The sequence below is a fragment of the Asterias rubens genome, chromosome 22 (assembly GCF_902459465.1).
Source record: "Asterias rubens chromosome 22, eAstRub1.3, whole genome shotgun sequence".
Lineage (NCBI taxonomy): Eukaryota > Metazoa > Echinodermata > Asteroidea > Forcipulatida > Asteriidae > Asterias > Asterias rubens.
The window spans coordinates 4,379,967-4,406,362 of NC_047083.1; the positions used below are offsets into that span (position 1 = coordinate 4,379,967).

At 40.3% G+C, this 26,396-nt stretch overlaps 2 protein-coding genes across 3 annotated transcripts in view; one reads left to right on the forward strand and one right to left on the reverse strand.

Moving 5' to 3' along the window:
- On the forward strand, positions 1 to 16,354 carry LOC117305408 (xaa-Pro aminopeptidase 1-like). The gene is made up of 22 exons (XM_033790279.1): positions 1 to 42; positions 854 to 970; positions 1,914 to 1,977; positions 2,118 to 2,222; positions 2,479 to 2,571; positions 2,847 to 3,014; positions 3,196 to 3,318; positions 3,617 to 3,698; positions 4,033 to 4,112; positions 5,083 to 5,210; positions 5,530 to 5,616; positions 5,736 to 5,801; positions 6,911 to 6,978; positions 7,215 to 7,292; positions 8,067 to 8,138; positions 8,942 to 9,002; positions 9,748 to 9,817; positions 10,651 to 10,755; positions 12,036 to 12,107; positions 12,902 to 12,978; positions 13,902 to 14,000; positions 15,021 to 16,354. Exons 1-22 carry the CDS (start codon positions 1 to 3, stop codon positions 15,249 to 15,251), a joined length of 2,088 nt encoding a protein of 695 aa, XP_033646170.1. The 3' UTR covers positions 15,252 to 16,354.
- A 1,126-nt stretch (positions 16,355 to 17,480) lies between these two features.
- The window catches only part of LOC117305267 (cubilin-like), a 41,370-nt gene continuing 32,454 nt past the window's right edge, over positions 17,481 to 26,396 (reverse strand). For both annotated transcript variants that reach the window (XM_033790102.1, XM_033790101.1), the window contains 7 exons: positions 25,732 to 25,922; positions 23,954 to 24,125; positions 23,376 to 23,548; positions 21,591 to 21,777; positions 20,579 to 20,769; positions 19,244 to 19,597; positions 17,481 to 17,971 (listed from right to left, as the gene is read on the reverse strand). In XM_033790102.1, the coding sequence (XP_033645993.1) occupies positions 17,807 to 17,971; positions 19,244 to 19,597; positions 20,579 to 20,769; positions 21,591 to 21,777; positions 23,376 to 23,548; positions 23,954 to 24,125; positions 25,732 to 25,922 (1,433 nt within the window). In that variant the 3' untranslated portion in view covers positions 17,481 to 17,806. The remainder of the gene's footprint in view (positions 17,972 to 19,243; positions 19,598 to 20,578; positions 20,770 to 21,590; positions 21,778 to 23,375; positions 23,549 to 23,953; positions 24,126 to 25,731; positions 25,923 to 26,396) is intronic.

Genomic DNA, 26,396 nt, shown 5'->3' on the forward strand with positions numbered 1-26,396 from the left:
ATGCAGAATCCAGACTACCGAAACTGTGACGTCAGTCCACCGGTAAGGTCGACTATGGGTGCGTTCGTTTAGCTCCCCTGGGTCGACCCCGGTGCGTGGCGGTTTTTTTTTTCTAGGACGAATGTGGGTCAATATCTGCACACACTCGTCCTGGGGGAAAAAACCGCCACACACCAGGGTCGACCCAGGGAAGCTAAACGAACGCACCCATTATTGAAAGTCTGGTTGATCATCATCAGGGAAAGGTCATTAATACCTGATGTAGCTTTTGCAACATTGACTGGTCCGCTGTTTCCTCTCCATTCACTCGCACACAAACGAGCCTTTAGTCTGTCATCGTGAAGCTTTTTAAATTTTTGTATAGCTCCATGATTTGACACACCTGACCCTATCCGTGCAAATATTCATGAGTCTGCTCCTTGAATGGTGACCTACTTTCTCTAGACCAACTGGAAGACTTATGTGATTGGCATCAGTTGTTATCTATTGCTATGTGAATAGTGTATTGAGATAAGCATTGCCAGTTGTCATCTGGTATGGTTTGGTGATAATTTCCGATTGGACCATTGCGCACTGTTTAGCGTCCCTCCCGCCTCGTTGCCCTATGTTTTAAAATTTTAATAAGGGTGCACTTAACAAAGATCCTAAAAGCATATAAATACATTTTGAAAAACAGCAAAGCCGTTTGTCTTTGAACATTTGTCGGGCAGCCATTTTGAACAAAAAGAGAACGAAAAGAAAAGCTACCCTTCTTCCTTTTTTCCCATAAAGGGACGCTTAAACATGTGTTTGTTTTCATTGGCCTAATGAAAGCAGTTGTAATTAGTCTCCATTTACATCGTTGTATATATAGGTGTACCCAGCTACGACCGTGGATACCACAGCTCGACTGGCTGCCCTGAGGGTCGAGATGGCCAAGCCAGAGAATAACTTCGATGCTTACCTCATCCCGTCTGAAGACGCTCACGGGGTAAGGTAGTCTACGTTCGAGACTATCTTGTTTTTATTTTCTCTCCATAGACCCATATCACAAGAGAGCACGCTCTCACATAGACCTATATCACCCCCATACGGTCTATGGAGAAACATTAATAATAGAAGAGCCTTGAACCAAGACTATAGGTAAGGTCACGTGAAAACATATTTGACGTCAAAAGCCGTTATGACGTCACGAGTCATAGTATATTCATACGGCTTATTCATTCATGGTCTTCATGATAATATAATACAAAACATGACATTCCATAGCCCTTGTTCTAAAAACAGGGGCACGACTATACAAGAACATGAACTATTTACAAACAAGGTAGACGTGGTTAATACAGAAAGGTGACATTTGAACAAGTTCGGGTGGCGACCATTTGTCAACCACTGGTCAATGTTCCATGGTTACCTATGCATTGAATACATCCTGGGTACCAGGCAAAATCAACCAATGGTTGACTATAGTCGACTATAGTGCCTCACTCGAACTTGCTCTTGACGTTTTGGCTTTAAACGCTGCCCTTACAAGAATATCTGTCAAGATCAGGGAACAACGGATGAGGCTCGCTGGCCACTGTGTCCGCCATCCAGAGCTAGCTGTGAGCCCCCTAGTTCTCTGGGCACCCGTCGATGGCCACAGGAGTAAGGGCAGGATGAGAATAACTTTCGTAGACCAGCTGAAGAAGGACGCTACACAACATGAAACAACTGAGCTTAGGACGCTGATGCTAGACCGGGATGCGTGGAAGACGATCATCAGAGTTTCCCGAGAAGGCATCGGCTGAAAACATCCTCTCGCTCAACTGACTGACTGACTGACTGGCATTTTAGTTCTGTTTTACGACCAAGCATGTTGTATTGTTTGATAAAGTTTACCAAGAAATTGATTCACATTATCAGCGAAATCAGTATTCTGTATTTTGTTATAGAGTGAGGATGTACCTGAACATGACACACGCAGGACGTACATCTGTGGCCTCAGTGGATCAGCCGGTAAATCTCATCTTTTATACTAACAACAGCTCCCCAATACTCGTTACCAAGTCATTTTTTAAGTTAATATTTGTTTTGAGTAATTACCAAACGTGTACCTTCCCTTTAAAAAAACTATCATGTCCCAATTCAATGCACAGGATATGTGATTGTCACTCTAACTGAAGCTTATATCTGGACGGATGGGAGATACTTTGTACAAGCTGAAAGAGAACTTGACTGCAACTGGACACTTATGAAGCAAGGTAAAGCGATATGACTTTAATTAAACTACCCTTTCCTATGCCGTAACTCCTTCCTTATACCATATAAAGAAGCCCCCTCCCCCCTCCGCACATCGAAACCAACATTCCCCGCCTCCCAAGTACCAAAGCCCAATCCCCTCCCCAACCTCATACGCATTAGCCCTCTTGCTTGGGGCCCTTCATGCGCAATAAACCAAGTCTAACAAACTCTTAAATGAAATTAATATAAATTGTATTGTTATTTTTTTGTTTTTAGCCGAATTGGGTGTCTTGTACCCAGATGACTGGATGGCGAAAAATCTTCAGAATGGTAGCAGAATTGGTTTTGACCCAACTCTGATTTCGGCGAGTAAGTATTGAATAAAAAATATCCTAATTAAAATTAGAAAACAAAGTAAAAGACATTGCATACTTTTAAGCCTGTTTACACCTGGGCCTAATTTCATAGAGCTGCTCAAGCTAAAACAAATAGCTGAGCTCAACAAAATTATGCTTTAGGTTACCAGACAAACTATGTACAACTTGTGACCGGTTTCCTGCTCATTTCTGCTTAGCAGTTAATTGCTAAGCTGTATTTTCTAACACGGTCTTAACTTGTAAAGTATCTGCATTTTTCTTCAACAGGTGACTATCTCAATTATCAAAACGTGTTTGCCAACGAAAAGGGAAAGGTCTTGTATCTTGTCTCACAAACAACCAACCTGGTGGATACAATATGGGCCGCAGACACCCCACCGCAGCCGAGCTACCCGACTGATCTGTTGATGATCTTAGATGCAACAACTTATACCGGTATTGCAAAATAATAAAACAAAAGTAACAAGTATTATTAACCAGTTAAACAAAAAATCAAATTAATTTTTTTAAAGAGTTTTAGTTAATTTCCGTGACGAATAAACAACGAGTAGTCAAAAATTAATAATATTATTATTTCTTTAATCAAAATGGATAACAATCCCGTTTTTTCTTTTAGGCGAAACATGGAAGGAGAAAATCTTCCAGTTCCCCGGCGACCAGAGTGTTCGCGGATTGATGAAATCATTAACACCCGACGTCGCGGACGTTTTAGTAATTAGTGCTCTGGATGAGATCGCATGTAAGTGTTGAACAACAACAACGACCACAACACTGACAATGACACCGACAACGACAACGCCAACAGCAACAACAATAACGACGACGACAACAACAACAACAACGACAGCGACATTGACAACGACAACGACAACAAAGACCACAACAATGACAATCGGCAACGACGACGACAACGACAACGACAGATGGAAGACAACATCGCCGACGCTGATAACAATCACAAAACATTGATCTTTTTAATAGTCAAATTTTACAATTTTGTTTGTATATTGTTGTTGTTTTTGTTTGTTTTTGTGCAGGGTTGTTCAATTTGAGGGGCAAGGACGTACCAAATAACCCTATGTTCATCTCATATTGCATCATTACAAGTGATGAAATTAAGTAAGTATAGATGACGACACACATGTCCTCAGGTCATATCAATTGACTAGAGCAAATCATGCCAAATAATCAGCCCCAAAAGGGAACTCGGTCAATACTCCCACACAAGGAGAAAAACACTGAGCTGTCAACAGCCAGAGTTGGCAATAGCTAAAGCTGGCAACAGCAAATCTGTCTCATACATGTATAGTGTTCGAACATCTACGACTATAATTAACATAAGATTCAGTATTATCGATTCGGACCCACAACCTTGTGATTGCAAGTCCTTAAGGCATTTGTCCAGGGCAACTCGGCCACACATTATTTGTAATGCCAAGTTCTTCCTTTCCAGATTGTACTTGAATGACAAAGATAAGCGTGCAACATCTGAAATCATGAGTCACCTTGAAGCTTCAGGTTGCTCTGGTAGTGGTGAGTATAACATGAAGTTTTAAAAGGCAACAATGTGTTTCAATCCAATTGACCCCTTGCACGCGCGTCACACGCGGCGACTGATGCCACGCTCACCATGTTGGTGGGCAAGTTAGGTTTACGTGTCGCCTAAAATGCGCACTTCACTGCATAACGCACAGCAAAGAGTAAACGCACAGTGAAATTGCCCACCAGTATGGTGCATTCAAGGTTTTTCTGATGATGACGTCAGGTGAAATGGATCAATATAAATGTAGTTGTACAAATGCCAACGTGAAAATGTCTACGTCGCGTTTATTAGACATCGCCGAAACTCACTCCGGAGTGAATAATGTCCATGCAGAAAGACCAATTCGTGATAGGAACTCACAATCTAGAAGCTTTAAAGACCCTGGACACACTTGGTGTATCTTAACATATGCATAAAATACCAAACCTGTGAAAATTTGAGCTCAATTGGTCGTCGAAGTGGCGAGATAATAATGAAAGAAAAAACACATTGTCACACGAAGTTGTGTTCTTTCAGATGCTTGATTTCGAGACATCTGAAAATTACTTCTTTCTCGAAAACTACGTCACTCCAGAGGGAGCCGTTTCTCACAATGTTTTGTACTATCAACAGCTCCCCGTTACTCTTTACCAAGTAAGGTTTTATGTGGGTAATTATATTGAGTAATTACCAATAGTGTCCACTGCCTTTAACCCTCACACGCTTGTTATTATTCAAACTTGATGGGATTTTTTAAAGTTTATATACTTTTTCAAAACCGTAGTGTTTCAAAGTGATTTTTTTCTTCATAATGCATTATATTACCTACAGCTGTTGTATACTTCTTACCACGTAAGTTTTGATCGACATTTTTTCAGAGTCATTACCAAACGTATACAGACCCTTATAGCTCACCCTTGTAATTACCCCAAAGTACACACTGCCTTAAAGTTGTTGTTAAAACTTGTTATTTTTTATCAGAGTGCACCCAGGTTTATCCGTACAGTCAATTCTTAACCGATCTACAAACACACGGCGAAGCTTCTGACGATGGCAAAATCTGGATTAGTGACGCATCAAGCTACGCAATCTACGAACGAGTTCCAGAGGTTAAATTATGTTTTAAATAGATATAGAGTCTTTATCTAAATGGAAAGAAAATTACAAACATCTAACCTTGTGTTAAAGTGGTGTTTAAATGCTAAAGTATGTGACTGATAACAAACAATCTTGCAAAATGTAATGGACCCATGTTTCTGTTTAAACCTGAGTGTATGGGTAAAACCCCAAATTATTACTTTTTATCCCCGATGCAAATTTAACATCTACTAATGACATGTTTCCAATTTCGCTCCGATAGAATATCGATACATTGGCATTTTACACCAACCTAAAAATAATTTTGTTTTAATTGTTGTTTATGTGTAGGAGAAACGCATTATGTCACAATCGCCAGTAATGCTAATGAAAGCTGTTAAAAGTACCAAAGAAATCGAAGGGATGAAGAGGGCTCACGTGAGTATAGTTTCTCTGTCACGGTTTGAAGAAAAAAATAGAGAATTAATTGCCTTTGTTTCTGCATGATTTGAAACTTTATTTCTCACCCCACCCCCGCACCCTACCCTTCCCTGCAGCTGAAAGATTCCATAGCCCTGGCTGAGCTCGGTGGATGGCTTCAGCAATCATTCGACGCCTTGGATGTGAGTAGACTTTACGGTTACTTTGTCAAAGTGTTTCCATTTTGTGGAACTTTGTAAAGTATTTAGCTTTTGTCGCGCGGAATTCTTTGGTCTGTTCAGTTCGCGGATAGTTGGTCAGGCAGCCCATGGTCCGTTTTAAGTTGTGTTGTGTTACGCGTAGTTAAAGTTCGTTTGTTGTTCTGGGGTAGAGGTTCAGAGAGTTCCTTATTTGGTCATGATATTTGGTTTGGGTTTTGTGAATGGGCACATTATGAACATGGTATGTGAAATGTAGGTGTGGCAATCGTGGGAAAACATAACAAAACAAAATCTGAGTTGCCAAGAGTTGCCTAGTTTCAAAAGCCTTTTTACACGTGGATTATAGATTCCAGATAATCGTATAGCCGGTGGAAAGTCTCCTATCACCTTAGCCAATGTGGCCCCAACAAACCATCAGCCACCTGACTGCCCTGACTTCAGACCACCAGGGGCCAATTTCATAGAGCTGCTTAAGCAACAAATTTGCTTAAGCACGAAAATAGCTTGCTCATTTTACACATGTTACTGGCCAAAATTGCATGCCATATATATTGCTTGTGACTGGTATTTAGCTGTTGTTTACTTAGCATAACAATTCGGTTGAGTCTTGGCCGTTACTCTGATTTTACTAAGCAAGGATATGTTTCTGCTTAAGCAAATTTTGGTTGCTTAAGCAGCTCTATGAAATTGGGCCCAGAAGGCAACCCAGAGGACTAAGGGACCTCGATGAGGAAACCACCAAGTGGCTTGAAGTCACTAAATTACACAACAGTTATTTTACTCAATGTTCACTCTGGTCCAGAGATCAAACGAACGAAGAAGACGCACATTGTGAGCCAACTTTTACAAGCAATTTGGGGGCAACCAATCTGCAGTGCATTATACAGTACCACTTCAGTAGCATATCATTCATTTTCAAAACAATATCATATTTACGATCTCTAATAAAATATTTGAATATTAAAATGTGAATACCCTTTTTCTTGAAGATTATACGTTTGTTCCATAATCTTATTTTAAAAGAACCTCTACCGGTTGAAGCATTGCATTTACCCAAGACATTTAACTGTATTTTTTGGTTTGTTTGGAAGGACCCGGCAGTTGGTTCTGATTCATTCACCGAACTCGATGCACAAAAGAAAGCAAGGGAGGTCAGACAGTAAGTATTAACTCTGTGGATTAAAACAATATAGCGCGCCACCAAGCGTTCGCACCGGAAAACACTTTGAAAAGGGTTTTTGTAAAAAATAAATGTGTGAATAAAGCACGTGGGACATTTTTATTACAACGTGGGAAGCCCATTCGACTTCACCATACTCGAAACCAACGAAACATTTCTCATTGATTAGTCTGAACATCTGACGTCACAAGGATAACCCGCTCTTTTTTTTCCAGAGACGACCCCGAGTTTGCCAGCCTGAGTTTCGGAACGATCACAGGATTTGGTGCAAACGCAGCCGTCATTCATTACAGGTGACAACCATATCCTAATTATTTTTTCCATTTTGTTGGTTTGTTTGTTGGATCTCCACACTAAGGCGTTTTAGCCGTCAGCGGAAGGGTAGGGTTAACGTACAATGCCCCAAATAATATAATAACAAATTCTTTTATAGCGCATTTCACAATAACCGTATCAATGCTCTTTACATTAATGCCCTGGTCATGGGGCCAATAACATCCCTTTAATCTTTCTCAGCTCCCTTGGGAGTATACAGCCCTGAGCTGCCTGTAAGACGCTTGTGGCTTTTTCATACACAATATCAACCTCTACCCTCGCAGGTACCCATTTATACCCCTGGGTGAAGAGAAGCAATTATAGTAAAGTATCTTGCTCAAGGACACAAGTGTCACGACCGGGATTCGAATCCACACTCCGGTGAATCAGCACCACAACTTAAATTCGATGCTCTTAACCACTCGGCCATGACACTCAAAGAAGCGCAACTATAGTTTGCCTGGGATGTGCTTTCCCTAGAATAATAATTATTAAACCTTTGTTTGTATTGTCTTCTGTCCGTTCGGTTCTTGGCTAGTACAGTGATTATGTTCTCCTTTCTGAGAGTCATTGGGTTCACAACCAGAATAAGTGAAATCAAATAGTTTATTTAACATAAATGTAATAACAGTAAACAGTGATAATACTATACACAAGAGTAATGCAACTTGTGGCGTATGGCGTAGACAATTTATTGTTTATGTTTGAATCCTTTAACTTGTTTTTTTTATCAATTTACTTTTCCTGCCAAGTTCGTCTGAAGAAACAAACGTCCGTATCACCGATAAAAGCACACTCCTTCTAGATTCCGGGAGCCAATACTAGTAAGTAGTTTGACTATGTCAAGGTGTAGTTTTGTTTCAAGACGTAACTGATTAAGTTTTTAAAGTTACTGGACACCTTTGGTTATTGTCATAGACCAGTTTTCTCACATTAGCCGAGCATAAAAATAATGATACCAAGTAAGTTTTTATGCTAACAATTATGTTACGTAATTACCAATAGTGCCAAGTACGTAACTACTCATGATCAGAGTTACAGTTTTTGCAATCAACCTTGTGCTTTTATAGCTGCGGAATGCAAAGTTCTCAAGCAACACGTTCGTACACTCAAAAAAATCCCGGGTCCGAGTTGATCCGGCTTCATGCGCCATGAGTCAGCTTGTGACCCGGAATCTGTGTCAAAGTGACCAGTACTTATACTTCGTTAATCGGCAGAATCTATATTAAAGTTAGGATTTAACACACCAACGAGCAACTATATTAAAGTTTCTTTGTCAAGCACATAAGTGCATGTGACCGAGATCCAAACTAGTGAATTCGGTGCACTAACCCTCTCGGCCAACCATGATTCAGAAATAGGTCAAATGGACAACAATTTATTTTTCTTTAATCCAGTCAAAGGGTCAGCCTGAACCAGAACTGGGTCAGACCCACCGGGACCCCAAATCCGGCTCAATTCTGACCCGGGAGTTTTTTAAAGTGTATCACTACCCAGTCCATGTACAACTTGTGATGTTGTCCATGCGAACATAGGGGGAAATCTACATCCGAGGTGGGTTTATTAATTCGTTATTTACCATTCCATTCCATAATTTGTCTTCACTTTGTTTCTTTTTCTATCGAAGTTCTGGTACGACGGACATCACCAGGACCTTTCACTTTGGAAGCCCGACAGCATTTACAAAGGTAATGGAGACACTTTCGTTAAAAACCTTAAGTGCGTTAGACTGCCGATCACCCACTGGCTAATTAAGTTTTGTTTTACTCTTTGACTCCTAAGAGAATACGCTAGAGTGGCCAGGGCAATGTCGTTTACCCGCTGGAGTTTTTACAACATAGACTGGTCCGCTGTCCTAAGGGAGTTCCCCATCGACCTCGTACACAGACGAGCCTTAGAGATGTCGTGGAAACAAAAATGTTCGACACACCTGACCCCACTCTTGCAAAGACTCATATAGGTCCGCCCCTGGAATGGCGAAACACATTATCTAGACCATCTGGAAGACTGTGGGATTGCTGTCAGTGGGATTGCTATCCATGTGACAAGTACATTATTATTGAGAAAAGCATTGCCAATTGTCAATAGACCCTTCCCATGAAATATGTAAATTGCACATAGCGCGTGCGCACTAACGTTTTGGCTGGCAAAATGAGGGAACATCTAATGGGTGCGTGACGCAGACGCGATTGCGCGCCTGCTTAGTGCACAACTCTATGGCGTTTGCCAAGCAACAGGGTCTGTACGCATGCGTGAATGTAATTAGCATATTTCATTGGAAGGGTCCATTGGCATTATTAGTGGGCACCCTTGATGGTATAACAATCTTGATCTTCTAAAACCCTCTAAATGAGGGTCGCCGTCCGGAGCAAAATGGCCACGCCCAATTCGGAACCTTTGTCTCAAGACTGTTTTGTTTACATCTCATTTCAGGAAGCATACACCCGTGTCCTTATGGGACACATCGACCTTGTCACAAGTCACTTCCGAAGCGGCGTTTACGGTAATTTCAATTTTTAATGTGTAACTTTCCAGAGGAACAAATAACAGAAATGGGAATACATCAAATTGAACATTACATAAACCTGTTTAAAAATCCATTGATTTCAAAGAAGCAGGTAATTTATCAAAAGGTCATTTTTTGTGTTTGTCATTATGAGAAAAAACCCATCCAAAATATTATGGTACTGTCACGAATTAGGTCACAAATATTAGTCACCGAAGGCCTAACGTGAAACCAAATTGATTTTCATGGCGCAAACATTTAGCAGATTTTTTAAAGGATACAATTACACAGAAATCGTCAATAATTGCAGTAACAATAGAATTGACATGTATAACAACTTTTAAAACATAGACATCACCGTAACTTAAAGACAATGGACACTATTGGTAATTATCAAAGACCAGTCTTCTCACTTGGTGCAACTCAACATATGCATAAAATAACAAACTTGTGAAAATTTGAGCTAGATTGGTCGTCAGAGTTGCGAGATAACTATGGAAGAAAAAAACACCATTGTCACATGAAGTCGTGTGCTTTCAGATGCTTGATTTCGAGACCTCAAATTCTAAACTTGAGGTCTCGAAATCAAACTCGTAGAAAATTACTTCTTTCTCGAAACTACGTCACTTCAGAGGGAGCCATTTCTCACAATGTTTTATACTATCAACCTCTCCCCAATACTCGTTACCTGAGGTTTTATGATGATAATTATTTTGAGTAATTACCAATAGTGTCCACTGCCTTTAAAGCGCCTTTTAGAGAAACCAAAGCATAAACAATTACCAGACGAGCTGAAAAAAAAACCCAACAACATTGGTTTGTTAAATCAGGACGTGATCTGGATACCATTACAAGAAACCCACTCTGGATTAACGGACTGGATTACCGTCACGGGACTGGCCATGGTATCGGCAGTTTCCTCAACGTGCACGAAGGTAAGTAGGAAAACAAACCCTCCATTCTTCTTTCTTTTATGAGTTTATAGGGCATAAGCCGCCTACTCCATATCCACTTTTTTTTTGCATTCTTTTTTTTTTTGCAAGTTGCCAGAACCACTCAAGGTGTGGGCTACAACTATTTGTCCATGGGCCGTTGCAACGCGTTGTCACGTTACTCCTGGTGCTGAAAAGGGGTTACCCCCTTTACAGTCCATAGATGAAGGTTTGGGTATCATCAACCAGAGACCTTGCTGGCCGAGCAGAAAGCACTACCTCCCAAACTTTACGAAGCAATCATGGTTAAGTTACTTGCTTAAGGACACAAGGGTCACGACCGGGACTCGAACCCACACTCTGCTGATCAAAGTGCCTACAATCTGCACTCATCGTGTCGGACTACTCTGGATTTTCCAATGAGTCAAATAAAAATGCTGGAACCGTTCATTCCCATGCACTGCTCCTACACTCGAACTAAGGGTGCGTTCGATTAGCTTCCCTGGGTCTATCCCCGCGGTGCTCACTCGGGTGAGCCCCTGAGCCCATGACAAGAGCTAACGAACGATCACTCACGGGACCGCTCTCGTAGTGACGTCTTGCACCCTGGGCCAGCCCCCAAGTTCCAGGGCACAGTCTGTGTGCTGCATCGGGTGAGCCCCTGGAATGACGTCAAAGCTATTCGAACGCACCGGGGCAGACCGGGGTCGACCCAGGGAAGCTAAACGAACGCACCCTAAGAAAGTTTTGCGGTAACATCACGTGAAAACCTTCTTCAGAGTAGTATTGGTTCTAAGTGGAGATGTTCACTAAGGTTACCTCAATCATCTCTTTAAGTATACACATATTGACTGGCATAATTCGGTAACTAGTGTACGCCTATTCCCCCGAGGGACTTTGAGTGACCAGAAGAGGGACCTATTTAGGCCCCTCTTCTGGTCATTCACAGGCCCGAGGGGTAATAGACGTACACTAGCTACCGAATTATGCCAGCATATACGTATTTTATAACACACCTCGGTCTTAAATTTGAAATAAGAACAAAAATCTGGAAAAGAATGGAAGTTTTGCAGTTGCTGTTCACGGTTCAAGTCAAGAGAGGGCACTGTAACCGGGCACTATTTTCAAAGACTAGTGCCCGCTCGGGAACTAGTTCCCGCAAAACACGCGCGCGCGATTACTAGACTATATTAGATCATCCCACGTGACCGTGTTTCAACCAACCAGAATACAGAAAAAGCAAGAGGTGTGTTATAATTAAAATAATTGAATGTTTTACTTAGGTCCAGCGAGAATCAGCCTTGGGTACAGTTCAAGGGAACGACCAATTCAAATCGGAATGTTCTTCTCAGATGGTAAGATTTAAACGTCGTCCTTTTTTTTGTTTTAGCTGATTTGAAATTTTTTATTCACAAGTTAAAGGGAACGTACACGTTCTGGTTTTTGGAATAAATACGGAAGGTGACGGATATAAGCCCTTAAAGGGACACACCGGCTCACCGTTTACGCAATTTAGTGGTAAATAAAATTAGCTTTTCTACGGCTGGAAGTAAAACTAATTCGGAAGGTCACGTGATTATTCTGACCACTTTGTCGTTCAAACTAGTACGCGACTCTTCGTTTTTTAGGAAAAATGCTCAAAAAACTTCATGATTTTTTTTTATGGACTGTTCTTCTCCATTATTGGAAGACCTCTGAAGTCATAATCTTAGTCTATTTTGTAGCCCAAATAGCCCAATTCAGCGGGTGTGCCCCTTTAATAACAAGCAACTTGAGCTTAACAGAGATTTTTTTCAGAACTGAGAAGTCTCCCGAACCTCCGATTATCTACTCCACGGCAGTAGAATAAAGCAAGATAGTTCCCTAAGAACAAACTCTACCTGGCAAGTAGATACACACATGGTGTTACCGCGAACCAAATATAAAGCAAGACAGTTCCCTAAGAACAACTCTACCTGGCAAGTAGATACACACATGGTGTTAACGCGAACCAAATATAAAGCAAGACAGTTCCCTAAGAACAACTCTACCTGGCAAGTAGATACACACATGGTGTTACCGCAAACCAAATATACATTGATACCTCACCATGCAATGCCTCAAATCCTATAAGCCAATATGTATTAGTAGTATTATCTGATGTCAACAGAGCCCGGTTATTACGAGGATGGCGAATTTGGAATCAGGCTGGAGAACGTCATGATGTCTGTAGCGGCAAAAACAGAGGTACTTATTTTGTTCTAGTTTTGCTTAAAACGCACTGGACACGTGTGGTAATAATTATTACTCAAAATGCATATCAACTTAAAAATTTAATTGGTAACGAGCAACGGAGAGCTGTTGATAATATTGTTAGAAACGAATCCCCATGTAGTTTTTGAGAAAGAGAAACTTATTTTACTAGAAACATTTGAATCTGAGAAAGACCTCGGGTCTGAAGCTTTTCTCAGGCATCTGAAAGCACAATACAAGGGCGTTTTGCTGATATCATTATCATCTTGCAACTTGAGCCTAACAGAGATTTTTAAAATGACCGGGAACAGATTTCTGTAAACACCTGCAACGAGGAACAAACAGAATTTGGGTTATTTTTGCTAACAAAACAGTTGCTGGCTAAGTATGCACTTTATATAATCTTTATATACATAAACTTTATATACATAAACTGACAAACCTGTAGAAGTTTGAGATCATCGGCCATCTGGGTCATGAGAAGAAGAAAAAAAAAAACGAAAACCGATTACACATTATGCATGGCATCGATTAAAGAAAATGAATCAAACGCTCACTGAGTGATACACTCCAAACGGGAAACTAGTTTTATTTATTTCTCACCAAATTTGACATTTCAAATTCAGACGGAATAATGTCAAGGGATTTTGTTCTACTAACTACCATCATCAGTAGGCCGTGTTATCTAAACCTTTACTTTTAGACGATTGTGTTCTGGCCATTTCTGAAATGTTCCGAGGTTGGAAATCCCAGTGTTACAGTCCGAGAGGACACAGAACCATCTGTACACATGTTTATCACAAATTATTTTTATTATTGTAAATTTTGTTCATACCTCAGACAGAATTAGTATACACCCAAGAGGGAAAACAAAAAGACTTGTAAATGATTTAGTTATTGTTCTTCTCCTTCTACAGCACCAGTTTAGTACATATCAGTACATGACATTTGAAATGGTATCCCTGATTCCATTCGAGCCGAATCTTATAGACTTCAGCCTCCTGACCCCTAGACAGGTAAGTTTCTAGATGCTACAATGGAGAACTTCCAGGACGCTAGGTGGCAGCAGACTTGTTCTCTGTAATGTGTGCATGGGGGACTTTAAGGTCGCTAGGTGGCAGCAGACTTGTTGTCTGTAATGTGTGCGTGCTCAGAACTGCGTAAACAAGGTAAATTTTCCTTGTAGGTCTGCTGCCACCTAGCGTTCCAAAGTCTCCCATTGACACTATCATGGGAAAGCTCAATTTAATTAAGAATATTTCTAGTTTTGCAACAGAAATTTTAAAAGCTAATACATTTTTTTTTTCAGTGAGTGAATGTTTACCTCCAAGTGACTTCTTTATAATTAAAGGAACACGTTGCCTTGGATCGGTCGAGTTGGTCTTTGAAAAGCGTTTGTAACCGTTTTTTATAAAATGCATATGGGTGGAAAGATGTTGTAAAAGTAGAATACAATATCCGCACAAACATGCCTTGAAATTGCACGGTTTTTCTTTTACCTCGTCGACTAACACGGTCGGCCATTTATGGGAGCCAAATTGTTGACTCCCATTTATGGGAGTCAAATTGTTGACTCCCATAAATGGCTGACCGTGTTAGTTCGCACAGTAAAAGCAAAACCACGCAATTTCGAGGCAATCTTGTGTGGATAATTGTATTCTACTTTTAAAACGTCTTGCCAACCATATGCATGTTATAAAAAGAGTTACAAACACTTTTCAAAGACCAACTCGTCCGATCCAAGGCAACGTGTTCCTTTAATATTACCCAAGGGAGATTTTACACAACATTGCACAAGGTGCTACCGCAAACCTTACCCGCCCACCCCCCCCCCCCCCAAAAAAAAAAAAAAAAAAAAAACTATTTGTCCGGGGGCCGTTTCCACCTACGTACTCCTAGGGCTCTAAGCAGGGTTGCCCCTTTACAGTCCATACGGATGTAGGCTTGTGTATTATCCATCACAAGCCTGGTAGAGGAGAGAAATTGGCACTGCCTCACAAACCAGTATAATCTGACACTTATGTTTTCAAATACAGCTCGACTACTACAATGATTACAACAAGCGCATTCGTGAAGAAGTGGGGCCGAGTTTAAAGAGTGAGTTGGCGAGGAACTGGATGACAAAGAAAACTGAGCCAGTTCTCTACACCTTTAGGCTGGGGGCAGACGACCAATGCACAGGAGGCGCGTCTCAAGTGGCCGTAGGGGGCATATGTCTACTCTCACTTGCATATGCAGTATGTGTTGCCTTTTTGGGCAAATACTAAATGAAGATTACCTTTTTCCTGCATCGAATTAACTATTATTACGCGCGTCCAATTCCACTGAGCTTGTTTGATTGCGTTTGTTTGTTTGTTAGATGATGTCCCCATCATGGAAATTTGGCAAACTCCCACAGGGGTATATAAACACCAAGCTGGCAACAGCCAAACTCTCTCTTAAAAGCGTTGGTTTAAAATGTCTATGATTATGAATTGCATGAATCAAAAAATTGTGATCCAGGAAACTAGACGACAGTATTTATTGTAGTCATTGTGAAATCAGCAGTTAATAGCTTGGGGATTCGAACCCACAACAATGTGAGTGCACAAGTCCTGCAGTCTAAGGAACTATACAGGATTGATAGAGCTGACCAAAATATTCTTACCTGCTTACTGTTCATGTTTTGTGTGATCCTATATAACAAACAAAATTTGGGCTTAATCCAGTAAGAGAAATTGATAAAAAATCTGCAAAATTTACCCTTCAAGAAATACTCTTCTTTAGGTTTGAAAAAGAATTGTTTGCATTTATACTACGGGTCCTTTTGGTTGGCAAGTAGACTTGTGGACAAGTCGTTAAATGTCTGTCGCGATGATAGCGTTCCGACTCTATTCCAAATCTCCCCGTGATTTCCACGGTATTTTTGATGAGACTGCTGGCCTGGGGAGACTACAGCTCTCATGACTATGGTCCCATTTTAATAGGGAGTAGAAGTGGCCAACCAGCAGTTCATGCGACAGCAGTGATCTCGCGAGAGCACCACCACAACTCGACTATCTCACTACAACAGACGGTTAACGACTTGTCCACAAGTCTAGTTGATAAGCAGTTTGCAAACAGCTACTTCTATTTTCTCAAATAAACCACCCTGCTATAAAAAACACAGTACAAGAAGTGCATAGAATTGTTCCACCATTTGGGTAAATTTATTTCCTTCACAAAGATACATTATTCTATGAATCTTTTAGAATGTTGCATAAATAATCCAGTCACCATTGAAAAGAAGAAAATATATAAATATTCAAACTATCTGAAATTACACAAATTTGAATAAATAAATCTTAAAAATAATTGTAACATTTCGGTGGCTCTTTTATACTAACTCTGAATAATTTAGGTAAATAAATTGTTTTTTTTTTTAAGAATTATTATAATTTTCGCAAAGTAAAAGAAAATCTGTGCAATTTCAAGGCATATTTGTGTGGATCGTTATATTAAACTTTTAAAACATCTGTCTAACCATAGGTGCATTTGATAACAAGCGGTTTAAAATGCTTTTTATAGACCAACTCGCCCGATCCAAGGCAAAGTGTCCCTTTTAAAAAATACTGTCTGAATCAAGCGATTGTTGCTATGGCTACAGCTAAAGCTACGGCTACAGCTTAGCCCATTAGCTGCAATGACAATGTTTGTAAGAAGATAACTGTCCGGCTTCCAATCGCAGCCACTGCCCAAAGCCATTCAAAGCCATTTGCTAAAATTAGATTTGAAAAATGTCTTGTGTGATTGATTATTTTCATGAATGTGTTTCTTGGGTTTGTTTAAAATCATCTTTAAACAAATTGGGAAAAACATCTTAAAACTTTGAACTTCTTTCTTAAGACTTGGGAATGTCTTAAAGTCGGGAGTGTCTTAAAGTCGGGAGTGTCTTAAAGTCGGGAGTGTCTTAAAGTCGGGAGTGTCTTAAAATTGGGAATGTCTTAACACTTGAGATTGTCAACAAACTTGGGAAACGTCTTAAAACTTTGAACTTCTTAAGACTCGGGGAATGTCGTAAAATTGGGAATGTCTTGAAACTCTTAAAGGTCTTGGAAACTCTTAAAGGTCTTTACAGGCTGGTGCTTTACAAGTGAGAGATGAAAGAACGCAAATCAAAAAATATACTTTAAATAATAAGGGAATCAATGTGTGGTGAAGAGTTTTTTAACTAGTGGTTTAAACCCCTGCCGAGGCCTGGACTTGATAATTTTACCAAGACGTAGTCGAGATAAATTATCAAGAACCAGGCCTCGGCGGGTTTAAACCACTAGTTGAAAACCGATTCAACACATTTTGATTCCCATTCATAAATACCTTTACGGTCAAAAACATCGACACTTTTTGGTCAAAAGGTAAAATAAATAAAAAAATTATAATCTTCAATTAATTCTTTCAACACAACACCCCTCCAGCTATGGAATGGTAAGGCCCTCGGGTAAACAACCCCTTATAAGGAGATGATGTGCGCGTCACGCGTATGGCGTGATGTGGCACAACTGTTTCAGCTGTTGCTCTCGACCAATAGGAATGAAGAAACTGTCTTATAAGCGCTGTGTGTGATGGTGCAAGCTCGAGTCCATGTTATAACAGTACACTTTTTACTGCATAATATATCATCCGTTCAAACAACCCCTCATGATGCCCTCTCGACCAATCAGAATGGATAAACTGTCTTAGGTATTTATGAATAGTAAATATTGACAAATTTTTTGCAGAGAGCAAAGTAGAACAAAAGCTTGCTTACCGATTCACAGATTTATGAGATTTTTTAACAGTTGTAGGGCACAAATTGTCTGTAGGTTTAAGGAAGGACTGCAGAGTAAAGTGCCAAGAACCCCTTCTGATTCTGTATTTCATCACTGAAGAACAGGACGGACACTTTATTCGATTTGGCCTTGTAGTTGAAGCTGTGATTATACGTTCCGCAATACTTGGGTGTCTTCACACCAGTTCCTTCATCTCTAATCTGGAAATAAAAACACAACACAATTGAGTGATTTCTAACTTGATTTGGTGATAAACAAAGAACATTTGTGTAGAACCAGGGGCGATTTTCATAAAACATGTAAGCAGCTGTTTTGTGCTTAGCATAATTTCTATTTCATAAAGCTGTTTACCAAAGCAAGGGTAAATGCTGGCTAACCCGTGGTTAGCACACAAGTGACATAACAATGCAAATCCATAATGAACGTGCATTCACGCCTAGAAATAGTCTGCTTATTTTAGAAATCATGATGAAATACATTTATGCTTACATGTATGCACAGTTTTCTGCTTCAGGTAACCAGCTAACGGGTAAACAGCTTTATGAAATTGGGCCCTTTTCTGAACTTCTACTTGGGCGGAAGGTAGAGAAATGGCCGGGACTACTACTTTTGCTTGATGGATCGAGAGAACTTCTCGTTATTCAATCAGGCTCAGATTGGAGAGTGGTGTAAAGTGTGGAAGTGTCATGGCCAACCGGTTAAGAGAACCAGATTAAAACTCTGGTGTTTCTGATCAGCAGAGTGTGAGTTTGAGTCCTTGTCTTGACTTGGTGTGTTGTGGATGAGTGGTTAAGATCACCGGATTCAAAACGCTGGTGTTTCTGATCAGCAGAGTGTGGGTTCGAGTCCCAGTCGTTACACTGGAACAGACAGCCAGTGGTCCTGTGTGTTGTGTAGCGTATGTATAAAAAAACAGTGCACTTAGAAAAGAGAAGAGGTTCGCCCAAGTGTTCCTGGTTTGATTGGATTGGCAGCATTTTGCGCCACAGCACCTTGTAAACCATTACATTGTGCTATGTAAAAGGACTAGGTCTCATATCATAATTCAAAACGTAGTCCAACAGGAAAATTGTGAATGTGCGCTTTGAAACAACCAAATTAAAAAAACTGGACACTATTGGTAATTGTCAAAGAACGTCTTCTCACTTTTATCTCAACATTTGAGCTCAATTGGTCATCAACGTGGCGAGATAATAATGAGAGAAAAAACACACGTGTCCCATGAAATTGTGTGCTTTCAGATGCTTGATTTCAAGGTCTCGAAATCAAATTGGTTGAAAATTACTTCTTTCTAAAAAAATATGTCCCTTCAGAGGGAGTCGTCGTTTCTCACAATTTGTTTTATACTATCAACCTCTCCCCACATGACCCGTTACCAAATAAGGTTTGATGCTAATATTTACTTTGAGTAATTACCAATAGTGTCCACTGCATTTAAGCGCTTAATGTGTATCATTATTGAAGTATCGTACCTGCACCCAGTCGTAACTGCAGAAGGTCTGCTCCTCGACGTCAAACATCTGAAACTCGATCTTTACCAAGTGTGTACCCGGCACCTGGATCGTCGTCACGCAGGTCGAGTCCACCGGGTAATTATTTGGGTAGTTGGGCGAGGCGAAATATCCCGTCGAGCCCGACAGCTCCTGCTGGCAGTCAAACGCTACAGGATCGGCAGTTTCGTACGTCGCTTTGAAACCGCGGGCCGGCACGAAACCGTCGCTCTTGAATTTCAACTCGCACACGTTGGATTTGGAGATCCAGACGGTGCCAGCGTCAAGTTTTCCACACCATTTGGATTTGGAACCATCATCTGGAATACTGGTGAGCTAGAAAAACAAAACAAAAAGGTTTAGAGCACCAAATTCAAGTTCTTGTGATTAAGTCATAATAATAAAAAAAAAATTATAACCGTTTTTATATCACCCTTTTCACGCCCGAGGGGTGTCTTAAGCGCTTCTGACATTATTACCCCTGGTCACAGGGTCTTAAATCATTCCTTAAACCATCTCAGCTCCCTTGGGAGTATACAGCCTGTGCGCAATATATGCGCTATTTGGCTAAACCAATCACAAGAACCATCTCTGCCCACACAGGTACCCATTTACCCCTCAGTGGAGAGAAGCAGTTAAGTGTCTTGCTCAGGGACAAAAGTGTCACGACCTGGATGTGAGCTTTCAGATGCTTGATTTCAGAACCTCAAAATCTGATACCGAGGCCTCGAAATCAAATTCGTGGAAAAATACTTCTTTCTCAAAAACTACGTTACTTCAGAGGGAGCCGTTTCTCACAATGTTTTATACTACATGTACATGTATCAACAGCTCTCCATTGCTTTTTACCAAGTAAAATTTTATGCCAAAAATTACTTTGAGTAATTACCAATAGTGTCCAGTGTAAGCTTGAGCGATATCACGATATTATCGAATATCGCGATATTAATTTGGAAACGATTTCGATATCGGATGGATTTGGTTTTAATCAAAATATCGATATATCGCGATATATCGCAATAATCGCGATATATCGCGATATCGATTAAATATCGCGATGTATTTGCTAGCTGAGACATCTTGCACCCCATAGGTTTGGAGTAAAACCAGAAGAATAGGTCATTAGTACACCTCTCTTATGCTATGACTGTCTCTTCTACAACTTTCACTTGGAGTTTGAAGACTGATGATGTCAAATTTAATTAATCGCGATTATATCGAATATCGCGATATAATGTCGGCGATATATCGTGAATAAAATAAATCGATATCGCCTAAGCTTAGTCCAGTGCCTTTAAACTTAATTTGGATACTTACTTGCACATAGTCATAAGAACATGTGTCTTGATCTTCCACCTCGAATTCAGAGAAGACGATTTTGCAGATTTTGCCCACCGCCACGCTGATGCGAATCTTACACTCGACGTTCACAGGGTAATTTGGGTAGCTGGGAGATACCAACTGCCCCGAGGGGGCCGACAACTGCAGGCCATAATTCGGGGGACATCCTACGATAAAAAAGTAACGAATAAATACAACAAAGAAATTTCTGAAGCTGTTACATTTCTGGCAATATCAAATAGAAATATTAACTACTACAAGAGCAACTCATCCCAAGAAAGAAATCGCGGCACCGACAATCAGTGTTCGTGAACGAGCGGTTAAGAGCACCGTATTCAAACTCTAGTGTTTCTGATTAGCAGAGTGGGGGTTTGAGTCCCCAGCTGTGACACTTGTGTTCTTAAAGACACTGGACACTATTGGTAATTGTCAAAGACCAGTCTTCTCGCTTGGTGTATCTCAACATATGCATAAAATAACAAACCTGTGGAAATTTGAGCTCAATTGGTCGTCAAAGTTGCGAGATAATAATGAAAGAAAAAACACCATTGTCACACGGAATTGTGTGCCTCCAGATGCTTGATTTCGATACCTCAAATTCTAAATCTGAGGTCTCGAAATCAAACGCGTGGAAAATTACTTCTTTCTCGAAAACTACATTACTTTAGAAGGAGCCGTTTCTCACATGTTTTATACTATCAACCTCTCCCCATTACTCATTCAAGAAAGGTTTGATGCTAATTATTATTTTGAGTAATTACTAATAGTGTCCACTGCCTTTAAGAAAAGACACTTAACCATTGACGTAGAGCCGTTGGCCCTGTGTGTTGTGTAACGCATGTAAAAGACCCACTGCACTTATCGAAAAGAGAAGGGGGTTCACCTCGGTGTTCCTGGCTGTGGCAGCTGAATGCGCTGTAGCACCTTGTTAAACCTTATAAGGTGCGACATAATTGGGTCACAGAATTCAAAACTGCGCATTCCTTACCTGTAGAAGCCGATGGTTGTGTCGGTTTGATCTCTGCGCTATACACAGCCCGGAACCCAGTAGAGGGCGTGTGGTCATCGCTATGGAAGAACACCACAACCTCGTTTGATTCAGATTCGTAGCTGAATTCGATCGGTTTACGGCCACAAAATCTTTGGGAGACTGTGTTTTTTATTTTGTCTCTGACCTGGTGAGAAATAGAAATGAGAGTGACGTTTGGGAGAAGATGATAATAATAATTTTACAATAAACGAGTACGCTGCTTGGGGAAATTACTGGGGGTCACCAGAAGAGACAGACTTCGCAACACAAGAGAAAGTTATAACTGCTTCACAACTATAAAGATCTTCCAACTTCAATAAGGAAAACAAAACTCAAGTATTTTCGGCATGTGAACAGAATGTGAATAATAATATGTCTTTAATAAGGCTCTCTTAAAATCCTAAAGGGAAGATGTATTCGTGATCAACAAAAAAGATAACAAAAAAAGGTCAGTAACATTTTTTAACTTTTATTTTACTGATTTGAGGCAATGCATGGTGAGGTATCAATATATATTTGGTTTTCTCAAGTAGTTGTCTCGGCCGATGTACTACCTTCTGCTCAGGGAGTAGTTAAAAAGCAGGACAGTTCTTTCCAGAACTGAGAAGTCTCCTGAATACCAAAAATCTACTCCCCGGTAGTAAAATATACAGCGATAAGCCCGGTTCATACTTCCTGCGCATGCGAATGCGAATGCGATACGAATGTTGATGTCACAAATTCGCAACGAATAATTCAAAGCAGTTCAACTCTGCTCAACTCACTTGCGAATATCGCTGCGAAAGGAGGGTTGTGAGGTCAAGTTCACGTCAAATTCCCTTCGCATTCGCAGGAAGTATGAACCAGGCTATACAGTTTTCTGAAGAACAAAATCTACTCAGCAAAGAGACATACACACTTGGTGTTTCTGCAAAAATATATACATGTATATACAAACTGATATCATCATCATAATAATCTTGGTAACGCCATTTTGGGAGTCAATGCGCAAATGTATCAATGTACTTTTGACGCAGACTGAAACTCTTGGCGTGAACGGACACAATTTGATTAATTTTAACAGATGTGTAATTGAATCTTCTATCAGCACTTGCTCAAATGGAAACAGTTCACATGCTAAACTTTGTCGCACGTTCTTTCTCAGTCGTATAGATATCTGGTCTTGTTAAATAAATTCTGGCCCAGTAAACATTTTGGGCTACAGGCCCTGCTATCTTGTGGAATATTACATCAAATTCCAGCCCTGAAATAAGGGAATCAATGTGTGGTGAAGAAGTTTTCAACTACTGGTTTAATCCCAACGAGGCCTGGTTCTTGATAATTTTACCGAGACGAAGTCGAGGTAAGTTATCAAGAACCAGGCCGCGGCGGGTTTAAACCACTAGTTGAAAACCGATTCAACACACCTTGATTCCCATTCATAGATACCTTTTCGGTCAAAAACATCAACACTTTTTGGTCAACAAGTAAAATAAATGCAAAAATTATAATTGTTCAATGATTTTTTTTCAACACAACACCCCTCCAGCTATGAAATGGTAAAGCCCTCCGCCGCCCTCGGGTAAACAACTCCTTATAAGGGAATGCTGTGGTCAAAAAGCTTGCGTGTCACGTCCATGTTTCAACACTTTTTACTAGTGTTATATCATCCGTTCAAACAACCCCTCATGATGCCCTCTCGACCAATCAGAATGGATAAACTGTCTTAGGTATTTATGAATGTAAATTAGAGCTCGAACTCACCTCAACATAATCATACGGACAGTTCTCCAGACTGAAGTCGGTGAATGTGATCTTGACGTAGTTTCTACTGGGAACTCTAATCTCAATCTCACAGTCCATAGATAACGGGTAGTTGGCGGGATAGTTGGGACTGGTAAATACCCCCGAGGAAGCAGTCAAAACCTGGTCGCAACCTACACGTTGGAAAATGAAAACAAACCAAAAACACAGTTAAAGGAACATTACATAATTGGTAAGAAAAAAAATCACAGATTTACATCAAACTTACACGGTCTAATGATGGTGGTAGTGGAAATATTTCTGCTTAAAATGCTATATTTGATGAGAAATTAATACATATGCACTTTATAAGTGTTGCATGAGTATTAGTTTCATAATACAATGTAGAATAAACTTTGACCAAGCATGGACCACTCTGTCTCCTTTCTTGTATGCAAAAATAAATACAGACTTCAAATTTAAACTCTGCCAAAAAAGGCACCAGACTATTTAACCTCTCAGCCTCATTTTGGTATACATTGATGTGAATGGGGAAAAACAGCCAGATGGGTTCCACTAATACAGGTCTAGTTCCCTACCTGGCTGGGCTGTGCTGAGATCAACAGCTTCATACTTGGCTTTAAATCCTTTGTAGAAGATGATGAAGTCACTCTTGAATATCATCTCGACTTGGTTTGAGTTAACGAGGACTTCAAAGGGGTCCTTCGCTCCGCAGAATTTGTCCGATGTTTTAGGAGCGCTGTGGAAAATCTGTAAAGAGAAAATGATCTTGTAAGGTTTGCAGTAACTCCATGTAATTAAAATAGGGAATTTTCTTTTTTGACGACAGATGTGCTGCAACGGTTAAGAGTTTTCAGCCAAACGTTGTCGGTTTCAGCACAACACAGATTCATCCCAAGTACTGTTGTAGAAATTGAGGGACAACTGTCTTCAAAGCCGACGCATCTGAGATGACGCAAAATGACAAAATGTTATCATTACCGTTGCAGAACCTTCCGTCGTCAAAAACGATAACTCCCTGCTCTCTAAAAAGAACCGTTGGTTTCAACTCGACATTTCAATCAGTATTCTCTGATCGTCTTCTGGAGAATGCTGGACTCGGATGCTGCATGCTGCTTAAAGGCAGTGGACACTATTGGTAATTACTCAAAGTAATTATTAGCATAAAACCTTACTTGGTAACGAGTAATAGGGAGAGGTTGATCAGATAAAACATTGCGAGAAATAGCTCCCTCTGAAATAACGTAGTTTTCGAGAAAGAAGTAAATTTCTGCGAATTTGATTGCAAGACATCAGATTTAGAATTTGAGGTCTCAAAATGAAGCATCTGAAATCACACAACTTCGTGTGACAAGGTGTTTTTTTCTTTCATTATTATCTCGCAAATTCGACGACCAATTGAGTTTCACAGGTTTATTTTATGCATGTGTTGAGTTTTACACCAAGTGAGGAGACTAGTCTTTGACAATTACCAATAGTGTCCAGAGTCTTTAAAGACAGTGGATACTATTGGTAATTGTCAAAGACCAGTCTTCTCACTTGGTGTATCTCAACATATACATAACATAACAAACCTGTGAAAATTTGAGGTCAATAGGTGGTCGAAGTTGCGAGATAATAATGAAAGAAAAAACACCCTTGTCACACTAAGTTGTGTGCTTTTAAGATGGTTGATTTCGAGATCTCAAATTCTAATCTCGAGGTCTCAAAATCAAATTCGTCGAAAAATACTTCTTTCTCGAAAACTACGTCACCTCAGAGGGAGCTGTTTCTCACATTGTTTTATACCATCAACCTCTCCCCATTACTCATCACCAAGTAAAGTTTTATGCTAATAATTATATTGAGTAATTACCAATAGTGTCCAGAGTCTTTAAGCTTGGTAATTGAACATTTTTAGATCATGTGTTATGTGTAGAGACCATTTAAAGCCTTCCGCTAACTTATTTTCTTTTGACTAGACTCTGTACATGTAGGTTTTGAATGGTAAACTAATGCCTGTGCAATATGATATCATGTGCGAATTTGCGAGATAATCATGACAGAAAAAAAACACCCTTGTCACACGAAGTTGTGTGCTTTCTGATGCTTGATTTCGAGACCTCAAATTCTAAACTTAAGGTCGCGAAATCAAATTAGTGGAAAATTACTTCTTTCTCAAAAACTATGTCACTTCAGAGGGAGCTGTTTCTCACAATGTTTTATACCATCCATCTCTCCCCATTACTTGTAATCAAGAAAGGTTTTATGATGATAAATATTTTGAGTAATTACCAATAGTGTCCACTACCTTTAAGCAGCACTGAGTGACGGATATAAGAAGCCACTATTATTATTATTATTATTATTATCATACCTCGAGATAGTCAAACACGCATCCACCTCCCGGGGTCGGATCCTCGAGAACAAACTCTGAGAAGGTGAGTTGAACTCCAAACTGGGACTCGACCGTCACCACGTAGGTACACTCTCGAAGGTTGGGATACAAACGAGGAAATCTTGGACTCAGTAACTCCCCGGATTGATCATCAACATTGACCTCACAAGCTGCAAAAAACATAATAATAATAGTAATAATAATGGGTGCGTTCAATTAGCTTTCTTGTATCGACCCCGGTCAGCCCCCGGCGTGTTCAAATAGCTTTGACGTCATTCCAGGGGCTCACCGGGTCAGCCCCCAGTGCCCTGCTTGTTGGACGGGTCACTTGGGGCTGGGCCGAGGTGCATGACGTCACCACGAGAGGGGTGAGTGATCGTTCCATTAGCTCTTGTTAGGGGCTCACCTGAGTGAGCACTGCAGGGTCAACACGGGGGAGCTTATCGAACGCACCCAAAAATACTCTTATATTATATAGCGCTTATCACACCCCTAAGGGTGTTTTATTTTCTGCAAGGTTTGTGGAGCTACGATTTGAAGCAAAAGACCTATACCTTTAAAGCACCATGTAATGGCTTACAAGGTGCTGTGGCGCAATATGCGTTTAATCACACCATGAACACTGGGGCGATCCCTTCTCTTTT